Source organism: Sinocyclocheilus anshuiensis, unplaced genomic scaffold (genome assembly GCF_001515605.1).
Source record: "Sinocyclocheilus anshuiensis isolate Anshui unplaced genomic scaffold, SAMN03320099.WGS_v1.1 scaffold261, whole genome shotgun sequence".
NCBI classification, from domain to species: domain Eukaryota; kingdom Metazoa; phylum Chordata; class Actinopteri; order Cypriniformes; family Cyprinidae; genus Sinocyclocheilus; species Sinocyclocheilus anshuiensis.
Genome location: NW_015536515.1, coordinates 733295 through 746324, shown reverse-complemented (window position 1 = coordinate 746324; position 13030 = coordinate 733295). Strand labels below are relative to the sequence as shown.

The following is a 13030-nucleotide window of genomic DNA, read 5'->3' as shown; positions in this document are numbered from 1 at the left end:
TAATTCCCTCGATTTGCTAATTCGTTCCCTCGATGTACTAAAACATGCACACGATTACTATTTCGTTCCCTTGATTTGCTAAATCGTGCGCATGATTTACTCATTTGTTCCCTCAATGTACTAAAACGTGCAAACGATTACTATTTCGTTCCCTCGATTTGCTAATTCGTTCCCTCAATGTACTAAAACATGCACACGATTACTATTTCGTTCCCTCAATTTGCTAAATTGTAAGCACAATTTACTAATTTGTTTCCTCGATGTACTAAAACGTGCACACGATTACGATTTCGTTCCCTCAATTTGCTAAATTGTGCGCACAATTTACTAATTCGGTAAATTGTGCACACGATTTAGCAAATCGAGGGAACGAATTAGTAAATCATGCACACGATTTAGCCTACTATTTTTTTCCTGCGTGCCATGTGAGAGGCTCCGAACATTACTGTTCAAAAGTTTGAGGTGGTTTTTTGTTCCTTGTTTGTTTTTGTTCACCAAGTGTGCATTATTTGATCAAAAATACAGTAAAATCAGTAAAAAAAAATTGAAATAGTATTACAATTTAAAATAATGGTTTTCTATTTGAATATATCTTAAAATGTAATTTATTCCCATGATTTCAAAAATGTGTCCAAACTTTTGACTCTATATATCTTAAGAAATACTTCTTCAGACATTCATTGAGTTTCAAACTGTTTCTAACAGCAGGGAAATGGGACAGAAAGAAAAACAAATCATTCTGGCAAAACTTCCGCAAGGCACAGAAAGGGAGCGTTCGAGTGGCACCGAAAGGTTCTTCACCCACTTCTAATCGCAATTCCATTCAATCTTTAATGAAATATTGCTTTAAATTATATGCATGACCTTTGACCTCTGGTTCACAGGAGAGGATCTGGGCTTCGTGGCCAGTGAGATCACAATGAGTGATGAAGAACGCATCCAGCTGATGATGATGGTGAAGGAGAAGATGATCACAGTGGAGGAAGCCTTGGCTCGGGTCTGAAACAGTTCACAACCCATTTTACTGTCCTAATGTGATGTATTTCTGAGAAAACGAGATGCTCAACAAAAACAGTGTAGGATGGGCAGTGGTGGATGAAGTACACAAATCAAGTAGTTGAGTAAAAGTACAGATAACCTAATTAAATATTACTCTCTGAAAATAAATAATGAGTAATAAGTACTACGTTTCAATTTTACTTGAGTAAAAGTACAAAAGTACTCAAGTATTAAAAGTAAAAACTACTGATCGATGAACTGAAATTATTCTAGACAGCACTAGTCAAACTAGTCATTAGACTCAGCACTAATAAGAAAGATTAGTGCAGACATTTAATATGTATTGATTTGTAAATAATCAAACTTTATATTTTATTGCCCAAACATATTATACACTATCAAAACATTAAACTTCAGTATACTAAAATATCAGATTGAAGTACTGATAATTCAAGTCTGTTAACAAGTGAAAAAAATACCATATATTATTTAAAAATTAGGGAAAACAAAATCTGTTTTAAAATGTGGTTCAAATAATATACAATGTGCAGATGTCAAATGAGGCAAAATGCGTTAAGATTTTAAGAGGAACTCAATGCAGATATAATAGTTTTATATCATTCGAAACCACTACAGCAGCGGGGAAGTTTCACGGGCATTCATCTCCATTATTTTACCTAAAATCCCTGACCTAGAATGTCAACATTTAAGCATTTCAATGGGTTTAAACAGCTCAGGCTTTTACAGCAGGTTTACTTTACAACTAACTGACAGTGACCTAAATATGATTTTCATTTACAACAGGCAATACTAAAATTCAGCATTTCTAACTTAGTTTTCGCAGCATCAGTCACATGTGCATTAAGTCTCTGACAATATCCTGGTTCCTGGCTGTTTTGACTAGATCATTGAATCAGTGTGTTGTTGATTCAGTGCGATTTGTGAACTGATTCAACAGGTTCATTGGAAAGAATCAGCTCATTCACAAATCAGACATCGTTATCGTGGCTCAGAGTGGGTGGTGATCTCCTCAGTTCGAAACAACGAGGAATTACATGTTTTTATGAGATGTAATGGAGTAAAAACTAGAGCCCGACGATATATCGTTTTGCCGATATTATCGGCCGATATGAGCCTGTTGCCGATATATCGGTATCGGCGAATATGCCGCCGATATGCCACCGACATGAACATTTTTTTTTACAGAACATATAATACAGATAAAATTAGGAATGCACCGATACCACTTTTTCCAGTACTCGCCCGATACCGATACTTTTATTTTTGGTACTTGCCGATACGGAGTACCGATATTTTTATTGCATTTGTACATTTTTGAAATATTGGGTACAGAAACCAAAAGAGTATGTATAATGTTAGTTGGTTAACTTAATTTATCAAATAGATACAGTCAAACCAAAATTTATTCAGACACCTTTGTCAGTTTCTTTGTCTGAATATGGCACTTATCACATGCTGTGTGGTATCGGCGTTTGGTATCGGGGCATTTTAACGAGTACGAGTACAGGAGCTCAGTATCGGGCCCGATACCGATACCAGTATGGAGCGCGCTCTGCTACTGGTGACCTGGATGAAATGCTTTAAAGCTTAAGTCTATGGAAACCATTGAAACTTTGAGCGGCCATATCTCCGTAATGGCGCAGATGGAACTCGCTCGAGGAACCCTCTCGAACGCGAATCGAGTGTACATCTAGAGGCCCGCTTTCGAATGAGACCATCGCCGCGTCGATAGTCCCCGGTGTTCAGGAGTTAGGGGTGGTTAAATTCGCGGTCCGGCGCCGACCGATCAAGCGATCCCGGGGGGCTACTGACGCGCGGAGGGTGGCGTTCGATAGGGCGCCTCGACCTGAAGGGATCCCCTGAATTTGGTGGAGATCCGCCGGCGCGTTCACGAGATAGTGACACCAGTCAACACTTTCACTTCAGTAAGGAGGTCTCTTGTTCAGGCAGCAGCATTCAAGCGTTGTCTTATTCGACCGTAAGTGCCCTGCGAAGTGGACTCCACATGAAATTCCGCCATGATTCCAGTTCCAAGGAAACGTACACGGTACATTCAAAGGGCATTAAAAGAATATCAGCCGATATATCGATATCGGCCTTTTTTTACTCCCTAATATCGGTATTGGCCCCAAAAAACCCATATCGGTCGGGCTCTAGTAAAAACTATGATATTATCCTTGTGAAAGGATCTGAAATGTAGTGAAGTAGAAGTAAAAGTTTCCTAAAATATGACATCCTAGTTCTTGGCTCATTTTGACCGGATAATTGAATCAGTGAGTTTACAGAAAAACAGCTGTGAATCGTTCAGTGTGATTCATGAATCAATTCAACAGGTTCATTGGAAAGAATCGCCTTGTTCACAAAGTAAAAAGTATGATATTATGCATTATAAAACGGATAGTTCCGGTCTTTGATTGTGATTGGTTGAGCCAAGTTCAAAGCTGTTGTAAATTACTCTACAAACATACACCTTTGTTTACATTTGTGTGTTGCTCGGCAACCACTTTGTTGGAACCACAACCATTTCTGAGGAACTACATTGTTTGGCTGAAGAATAATGTTTTTATTAATATCATTACACTTTATTTGCTCTGTTTTATTTTGTGAAACCTTACTACGTATATGGAATAACCGTTTTATAAAAGCCATTTTATACTCAGCTTCGCGTCGTGCCTAACAACGCCCCTTAGCTGTTATAAATTCACTGTAAACCACGGCTTCTTGGGGCTTATTGCTTTATTTGGAATGTAGTGAATGAGAAGTAAAAATTTCCTAAAACACTTTCCTGAAATACTTTGTTACACTCCACCACTGAGGATGGGACTTGATTTTACTCCCTCAAACATTCGCTAACGTGCTTTTTTCGGTCCCTCAGCTGAAGGAGTATGAAATGCAGAACAAGCAGTCCAACAGCGTGGACACGACCGATTGGACCGACACACCCAGTCCGTCCATGACCGAGTCCTCCTACTGTAATGTAAGTTTCCCAGTTACTTTCTGTGTTTGCTAATGTCAACTTCTCGCGAAAATCTAGATCTCCCCCAAAGCCACCCGCGTGGAAATGGAAGGCGTGAACATCCATTAGCCGTGTTTGTTGTGATGAACTTGTTTATTGGCGGATCTTCTGTCTACAGACACTCCCAGCAGGGTTTTCACCCACTACCCGTGGGATTTGTCGCCTCTCCATCCCCCATCATGTCCCAGATGTGATCCGCGGCCCCTCTGGGCCTCCAGTCGGGGTCCTATTCATCCCATCAATGCTGTAACCCCCCATTGTGCATTTTTGGCCAGTTGAATGCAGGGCTGCGCTCTCTTCAGCGGCCCACAGCTCTTTTGTGCAGGGATTGTGTGATTAAAGTGCTCGGATGCAGGATCCATTCCACCAATTCCACTGGACAGAGCCACTGTTTACCATTTGTTGCATGCTAAAAAAAATCACTTTTGCACTTTAGTTGTTGTGTTAGCAAAGATGAGCATCAGTTTTATGATTGCTTTTAAGGTTAGTGATATGAACAAACCTCTGAGACTCAGTATCTGTTCAGCATCTGCGTAGTCCTGCAGCATTTAATAAATGTTAAATTTTTCAGCTTTTAATGAAAAAGTCCCATAGATGCACATTGAAAGAGCGAGATGAGATGGATTCAACTTCCCTAGAGCATGTGTGCAAATGCCACGGCTCTGACCTGAAATATTATTTTCTTAATAAATCTAACCTGAATGTGTATTCTGTGAAATATATTATAATGTTCCTCTTCACCCAGCTTTAGGTCACAAACTCGTTTGCTGATATTTAAACTGAATTTGAGCATATAATTTCACTTATTAACTAGTGCTATGATATTACTATATTTTGTTGGTTAAGTGGTAATATCATGGTTTTGTACATGTGCATGTTAATACCATGCTTTTTTTCGACATGCACCTTGTTAATACTATGGTATTCTTTGAACTACTGTTCAAAAGTTTGGGGTTGGAAAGATTTTTAATGACAATAGTTTGACTTTCTCTGCTGAAAGAGTTTAGTTCTAAGACTCGCACACAAGAGCTGTTTATAGCAGACTGTAATAGTCTCACACTGAATGTATTTGACATTTCACCGGGTTTATTTCAGGTCCTGTGATGTTTTATGGGTCTGAAGTGTGGCGAGAACCACACATGTTTAGCACCTGCTGTCAGACATGTGCTATTCTATATTATAAGTATGAACCGTAAATGATGGGGTATTGGGGTAATTATAGTTGAGATGTGTCTGTCTCTCCTGCGTGTGGTTTCTGAGCCCACAGCTGTCTGCCGCTAAAACAGATGATTCTGAGAAATACAGGCTGCTCTACCAGCTGAAAATAAGCTAGAGATGCGTCCTGCACCCTCATGTCTCTGATATTCTGGTCTCTAGATGTGACTCAGTGTGCATCTGTGGGATTTCTTCACCTGTTTTATGGTCTAGGTGGTAGGTGAAAACGGTGTGTCTGATCATTTAGTAAAGTAGCAGCACAACTCTCAAGAGCCGTTTATAGCAGATATTAGCAAACACTCAGACTCTAATAGTCTCACACTGACTGTATTTGACATTTCACATGATTTGAGGAATCAGTCATGTCTGGAGCACAAACACTGCAGGACGAGTTGCATGTTGAAGTTCATGAGTGTGAGAGTCTGAAATATTTGCAACTTCTCTATTGACTGCACGTCATCTATTTTTATAGTTTGCATACGTGGGCTTTTTGGTTTACCATATGCTGAAGACAACTGAATGCATGTGGTCAATGAGTCAAAATACTTTCCATTACATGTAAAGTCTCTGCATGGACCTTTTACCTTGAATATGGTAAACCTCATTTCTTTTCTTTCCTTTTTTTCTTTTCTTTTCTTTTTTTCTTGTTATTTAAATTCATCTTATATATATTTTTATTATTATTATTATTATTTATTTTATTTTATTTTATATAATTTGTTTTGTTTTTATTTTTATTTTATTTTTTATTTTTGTGTTTATCAGTAGCAAGCTATGCCCTAACCAGTTTTTATTTTATTTTGTTATTTTCAATTCTTTTTATTTTTATTTTGTTTTGTTATTTTATTTTACTTTTTTTGTAATTATTTTATGGTTTTTAATTTTATATTTGTCTTATTTTATTTTGTTTTTTATTTTATTTGATATTTTATATATATTTTATTTTGTGTGTTCATCAGTAGTAAACTATACCCGAACCAGTTTTCTGTGCCTTATCCCATACAGTCAAGAGAACAGTCGGAAGATGAGCTGGAAGAGTCAGTCACCTTTCGTCGACTTCATAAACTTGTCAATTCAACTCGACGCGTGAGAAAGAAACTTATTCGAATTGATGAGGCCAAAAAACATGGCTCAAAAGGTGAGAGATGAATGCATTTCAGAACATATTCATGTCATAAATCACACCTGAAATAGCAGTGCAGATGAATGCAGAAACTGTTTTTATCATAATAGCAAAATCACTCTTGGGCGAATTCACAAAACAGTTAAGCAGCTAGCCACAGTCTAAAGGTTATTACAGTTTGGTGAATACGTTGATTTATTTGGACTAGCATGCATTGAGACCAGGGATATGTATTAAGAAAGTAAATAGGGTCAGTGTAGTTTTTATGTTGACTTTAAACCTGCTCTGTTTCCTGTCCAGACCCTGTGAGTCCTGAAGCGCTCCCGTCTGGCGAGGAGGGTGTCTCTCTCTACTCTGGGGTGCACAAACGTCTCGCCGTGTCCCAGGGTGACTGTCTGAGCTCCGTGCTTCATGAACAGCTGTCTCTGGACAGAGACTCGGACAGTCTGACCACGTCTCCCTCCTCCAGCAGCTTAGACACCTACAGCAGCCACAAGCTCTTCAAGGCCTTCAGTAAGTCCAGCAGCAGTCAGGGTCTGGAGCCCACGTCGGGACCCGGCGGAGCGGTTTCTAGGCTGGATGCAGGCAGCGGATCCTCCTTCTCTGAGGCAGATGGTGAGGTCGAGCACAGGTTATCCCGCTCTGTGACAGATGGGGAGATGAGACGAGCCCTGAGCCTCTCTAACTACCATGGAGTGAGTGCCTCCACCATGTTTTATTTTATTTGATCACTTATTTTTTTATATTGTTTTGTTTTTATATTTATTTTTTTTGTTATTTATTTTTATTTTTATTCATTTTGTTTCATTTATATTCTTTGTATATGTATTTATGATTTTATTTTGTATTTGATATACAGTATATATTTTTTTATATATTTTATTTTTATTTTATTTTATTTTTGTGTATGTGTTTATCTGTAGTAAGCTATAACCAGATTTTATTTAATTTTACTTATAAAAGTGTCGTCTACCGTCATACGATAGCTTTGTGTGAGCAATGGACATAATTGAAGTCATTATTCACTGAAAATGTAACTTATATGTCAAGATTTAAATGTAATGATTGTGCTTTACTAACTGTACTTTGTGTCACAGAGGACCTGCAGCTTTGGAGGATTTGATCTCACAAGCCGATCTGTGTACATGAGCAACAGCAGCGGTGACCCCACAGTAAGGACACGTTGTAAACGTGCAAATTAATTCATAAAATCTGTTCCAAATGCATTAAGATCTGTTCACGACAGACTTCTTCCATGTCATTCTTATCATTCGAGAAGATGAAGGTTGTGCATAATGTCACGTCTGTCCTCCAGAATGAAAAGAGTGATATCAGCATGAGAGACGCGTCCAGATCTCCAACACCTTCCCGTATCTCTCTGGGGAAGAAGGTGAAATCTGTTAAAGAGACCATGAGGAAACGCATATCCAAGAAATATAGTTCCTCTCCATCGGAGCAGGTGATTGTTTGATAAAGATTCATTCATAATGCAAGACACTGGAAAGACTGTTGATTTTAGCAATTTCAGTATAGCAAATCTGTCCTTTTTGTCCAAACAGAATACAGTTTGGACTTGCTAAGACAGGGATTTTTGTGCATTACTAGTTGTGAGTGGTGGTTGCTTACTGGCACAAGTCAAAAGAGTTTGCCATTTTATATCTACAAAGCAAAAATCATCAGGGTTGCTTGCTCAAATGCGCTTTTTAGGTTGTTTGGATCTATGAGCAAAAGTAATAGTGATGCTTGACTTGGTAAACACCACTTATCATTGAACCAAATGACATATTAGTCATTGATTAGTAGTCAATACCTGTAGAATGTACCAGCTTACAATACAGCTTCATTTGTAAGTATCTGGAGCCCTCTGTTGGCAGTTGTATTGATTTCAGTATGTGATTGTTCTCTGTGACTCTCAGTCAAGCCCGAGCCGAGCTCCCAGCAGCCCACTGTCTCCTCGCAGGGACACAGACTCTCTGGAGAAACCCAAACTCAAGGCCGGAGGATCAGTGGAGAGTTTGAGGAGTTCCCTCAGCGGACAGAGCTCCATGAGTGAGTTGATCTGCTTCACCATACTTGTGAAAGGCACATCTGTGAAAATGTGAAACAAAATATAATCAAATAAACAAACATAGCCTTTATAATATAAAACCTTACAAAAGTCATGTAAAAAAATGTGTATATATAATATAAAAGCCAAATATAAAACCATGATCATCACTGGAAAAAATTGCCATATTATGTGAAAAAAAAAATATGAAAAAGATGAAAGGTGTCCAAGGGGTTGTGGAGATTAAATATGAATATTAGATATTTATAATGCAGTGTTGACTATTGTTGACTGAAAAATGTTAAAAATAGTAACGAAACAAAAAATTGACAACGAACTGAAATAAAATAAATTGAAGTTGAAGTACTGAAATTACTAGAACTGAAATCAAAATAAATTAAAGCTAAATAGAAAAATGTAATAAAAAAGACAAAAAAAATATGAATTATAGATATGTATAATACATAAATATGTATAAAGTGTAATATTTAAATATTTAAAGTGTAAATAATATAAATCAATTTTCTCATTTTCATGAAATGAAGATACGCAATGTTACATTGGCAACTAAATAAAATTTTGAAGTACTAAAATTACTAAAACTGAAATACATAAATTAAAATTAAAGCTAAATAGAAATAAAAAACTAATAAAAATTAAGCACATAACAATGACTAAAACGTAATATGAATAGAATAGAATAGAATAGAATAGATAAATATATAGCCTGCTGGTCATTATTGCAACATAAATCTTTTAGGATTATGTTATGATCATTTGAATTTGTGATACTTGCTGGCTGTATATTATTTTGCTAATTACACAGCTGCTTATCAAATAAATGGACATAAAATATCGATTTTTGATTTGAAATTATTTAATTTGTGAGAAAGAAAAATGTGTTGTCTTGGACACTGCTCAGTTTTACAGTTTTATAGGTCAGTGTCATTATTCAGAAATGTTTGACTGTGAATTTGACCAGAAAGCTATATAATAAATATAGATATGGTAAAAAATAAAAATAAAAAAAAGAATTATGGTGGTACTAAATGATTACCATATTCATATACCATGGTATTTACATGGTACTTCAAAGAATAGCAGGTTATTTATGGTAGTTTTTAAAGCAACAGAGTTGTTTTGGCAGGCGGTCAGACGGTCAGCACCACAGACTCGTCCACCAGTAACCGTGAGAGTGTGAAATCAGAGGACGGTGATGAAGACGAGCTGCCGTACAGAGGGCCTTTCTGTGGCCGAGCTCTGGTTCACACAGACTTCACCCCGAGCCCGTATGACACCGACTCCCTCAAACTCAAGGTCAGACGCCTGTCCTCTCAGAAATAAACTGACCATCGGCTTCCATTGCTGTGCGTCTGTAGCGTGTGTTTGCTCTTCCAGAGAGGAGATCTGATCGACATCATCAGTAAGCCGCCCATGGGCACGTGGATGGGGCTCCTCAGTAGCAAAGTGGGAACGTTTAAGTTCATTTACGTGGAAGTGCTGAATGAAGAAGAGGAGAAACCCAAACGCAGCGTGAAGAAGAAGAGGAAAGGTCGCCCTCCTAAACCGACCTCTGTGGAGGAGCTTCTGGAGCGCATCAATCTCAAAGTAATCACAATAACGCTCTGTTCAATCAGTTGCATAATTATCTGACAGTTTTTAATGCACTATTTTAGTATTACCATGTTCACCACAGTGTTATTTTAATATTATATGTATATACTATTATAGTTTTTATTAATGGTTTGAATTAGCTTTTATTTTTATACTTTTTGATATTTTTAGTAATTTTATGTAATTTTTATTATTTATATATGTATTTTTAATTAGTTTTCGTTTATTTAAAATATTACAATTAAAGTTTTTATTTCAGTGTCAGTTTTTATTCATTTTATTCCCAGTTAGTAATTTTGGTAACTCTTTGAAATAAGGCCGCTTTATAATTTTAAGTTAATGCATTTACCTAACATGAAATATCAATGAGCAATACATTTGTTACAGTATTTATTAATCGTTATTATTATAATTGAATAAAAATACAAGTGTTCATAGTTAGCAGAGGCCCAAAAAATAATATTAACAAATACAACTTTTGATTTTAAAAATGTGTTAGTAAATGCTTAAAAGAGATTTTTTAACTTAGTATTTATATTTGATTGCATTTCAGCTTTATTTCAATTAACAAAAATTGGTTTTAGTTTCAGTAAATGATAATGACCCTGGTTCATGGTCCCGCAGGAGCACATGCCTACATTCCTGTTTAATGGTTATGAGGATCTGGACACGTTTAAACTGTTGGAAGAGGAAGATCTGGACGAGCTGAAAATCAGAGATGCTCAACACAGAGCCGTGCTGCTCACCGCCGTCGAGCTGCTGCGAGAGTGTGACAGTGAGAGAGAGAGACACACACACACACACACCTGACAGATTGTTCTTACTGATAAACTGCTCATTTTTAAGAATAGGTCACTAAAAAGTCACTAAAAGACGTGGCAGTTATATTGATTATAAAAGACTTTATATAAGTCTTATACTACCATTGACAATTTAGGCTCAATTAAGGATTTTTATTTATTTAAAAAAAAAAAATTTGCAAGAAATTAATACTTTTATTCATCAAGAATGCATTAAATTGATCAGAAGTGGCAGTAAAGACATTTATAATGTTACAAAAGATATTAGAATGATTTCTGAAGGATCATGTGACACTGAAGACTGGAGTAATGATGCTGAAAATTCAACTTTAATCATAGAAATAAATTACATTTTAAATTATAATAAAATATTTAAATAGAAAGCACTTATTTTAAATCAATAATATTTCACAATATTTCAGTTTTTACTGTATTTTTTATCAAATAAATGCCAAAAACATTCAAATCTTACTGACCCCAAACCTTTGAACTCTGGTGTATAGTATATTATATGTATTTATACCATTAGTATTTATCTGTAATGATAACTATTTTTATTTAATACTATATATATTTATGCATATCAAATTCCTGGAATTGCAAAATTTGTGGATTTCTCAAAATTCACTTAAAAATGTCAGTCAGTAAGGAATGTAATTACTATAATAATATTACCATATACATATTTACTATTCATTAAAATACTTCTAAACCCTGTGAAAAAAGAAAATTAAATAAAAAAAATATGATGTTTTATTGTCCCTCCTACATTAAATCTATAACATAAAAATCAAAAATGAAGCATGTGCTTCATTAATGATTATTTTAATTGCTTGAAAGCATCATACATCATGTAAATAAATTATAATGATCTATAAGCATTGCAAATATTCATTATAGGCCAGATGCAACATTCAATGTTATACAAAGAAAAGAAAATAGTTCTAATGTTAAATGCAATCTGAAAAAGGTGTAAATTGCTCTTACAGTCATTGTGTTTTCAGCACATATTCAGAAATAATAATTCAATCTAAGCTGAAGTTGTTGTTTCATCTGAAGGTAACAGTGACCCGGAGCGCGAGGGATCATCCGGGGAGTCCCAAGAGAAGCTTCTGTCCGAGAGCAGCGTCCCGCCAGGAGACTCTCCACGGGACTCGGGCTGTTACGAGAGCAACGAGAACCTGGAGAATGGTAATGACAGCCTTCCTCGTCTGTGACTCTCCAGCCCTCCTCTTCCTCCTGTCTGTGAGCGGTCTTCTGCTTTCATTCCTCTCTCTGCTGTGAGGACCACACGTGCCTCCGCTGGGACCACAGCATCTCTCATCCACATTTCCCACAACGCGGCATCAGTTACTCGTCATGTGACTTTGTGTTGAGATTTCACTTCAGTCCATTTCCATTCGAGAACCGCGTTTCCACCGTGATGCGTGACAGTTTTTTTGCGCTTGCTGAATTTGTGTTGAACCAAAAGAGTGACGAAGTTTGGTCCTGAATCAATATTATTCACTGTTACAGCTTGAAACTCTGATCACATAAATGTTCGTTTGCTTTGGTTTAGACGAACAGAATAATTCTAGTCATAACATGCTCATGTGAACGTGAAGAGCCCTTGTTGAAGAGTTGACCATGTCATTTTTTATTTTATTTTTTTGCTTGTGCTGGTGAGACGTTGCTGTTTGTGTGTGTATATTTTTCTAGTAAAAATTATATATTGTTGCACAATATCTTTAGATGTGCCTAAAAATCATTTGTGATATGCAAACATATGAGACTAAAGTAGATATATTTACAGTACAAAACAAAAGTGTACATTTTACTCCACTGGTCGCGTCAGAAGATACAATCAGAGCTGCGATGACATCAAACTGTCTTTAGAAATGCATCGAAATTCAGTCTCAATTAAAAGATCGAATCTAATGAAAACATGTCCAGGACGCATTTCACCCCAAAATCTATTTGAAAAAAAAAAACTAAATTAAATGTTGTTTAAAGAAAAAGCCTCTTAAGTTGTATGTATTAAACACATTTTCCCCTCAAATTTACATTTACCTCTAAATGTACACGTAAATGCAAACTCTAATTACAGTAATGCATCCAGATGTTTTAGTTTTGAGTTTGTGTAATTCCTGTTATTTTAAATGGTGCTTACTATAATACTTTTTTTAAAGTTAGCTATAAAGGCAGAAAAAACATTT

The 13030-nt window shown here is 36.3% G+C and overlaps 1 protein-coding gene across 4 annotated transcripts in view; it reads left to right on the top strand.

Moving 5' to 3' along the window:
* The window catches only part of sash1b (SAM and SH3 domain containing 1b), a 95763-nt gene that overhangs the window by 77526 nt on the left and 5207 nt on the right, over nt 1-13030 (top strand). For all 4 annotated transcript variants that reach the window (XM_016491735.1, XM_016491727.1, XM_016491745.1 and 1 more), the window contains 12 exons: nt 706-792; nt 885-997; nt 3896-3997; nt 6257-6389; nt 6675-7069; nt 7472-7546; nt 7690-7833; nt 8291-8423; nt 9569-9738; nt 9820-10029; nt 10660-10810; nt 11895-12026. In XM_016491735.1, the coding sequence (XP_016347221.1) occupies nt 706-792; nt 885-997; nt 3896-3997; nt 6257-6389; nt 6675-7069; nt 7472-7546; nt 7690-7833; nt 8291-8423; nt 9569-9738; nt 9820-10029; nt 10660-10810; nt 11895-12026 (1845 nt within the window). The remainder of the gene's footprint in view (nt 1-705; nt 793-884; nt 998-3895; nt 3998-6256; nt 6390-6674; nt 7070-7471; nt 7547-7689; nt 7834-8290; nt 8424-9568; nt 9739-9819; nt 10030-10659; nt 10811-11894; nt 12027-13030) is intronic.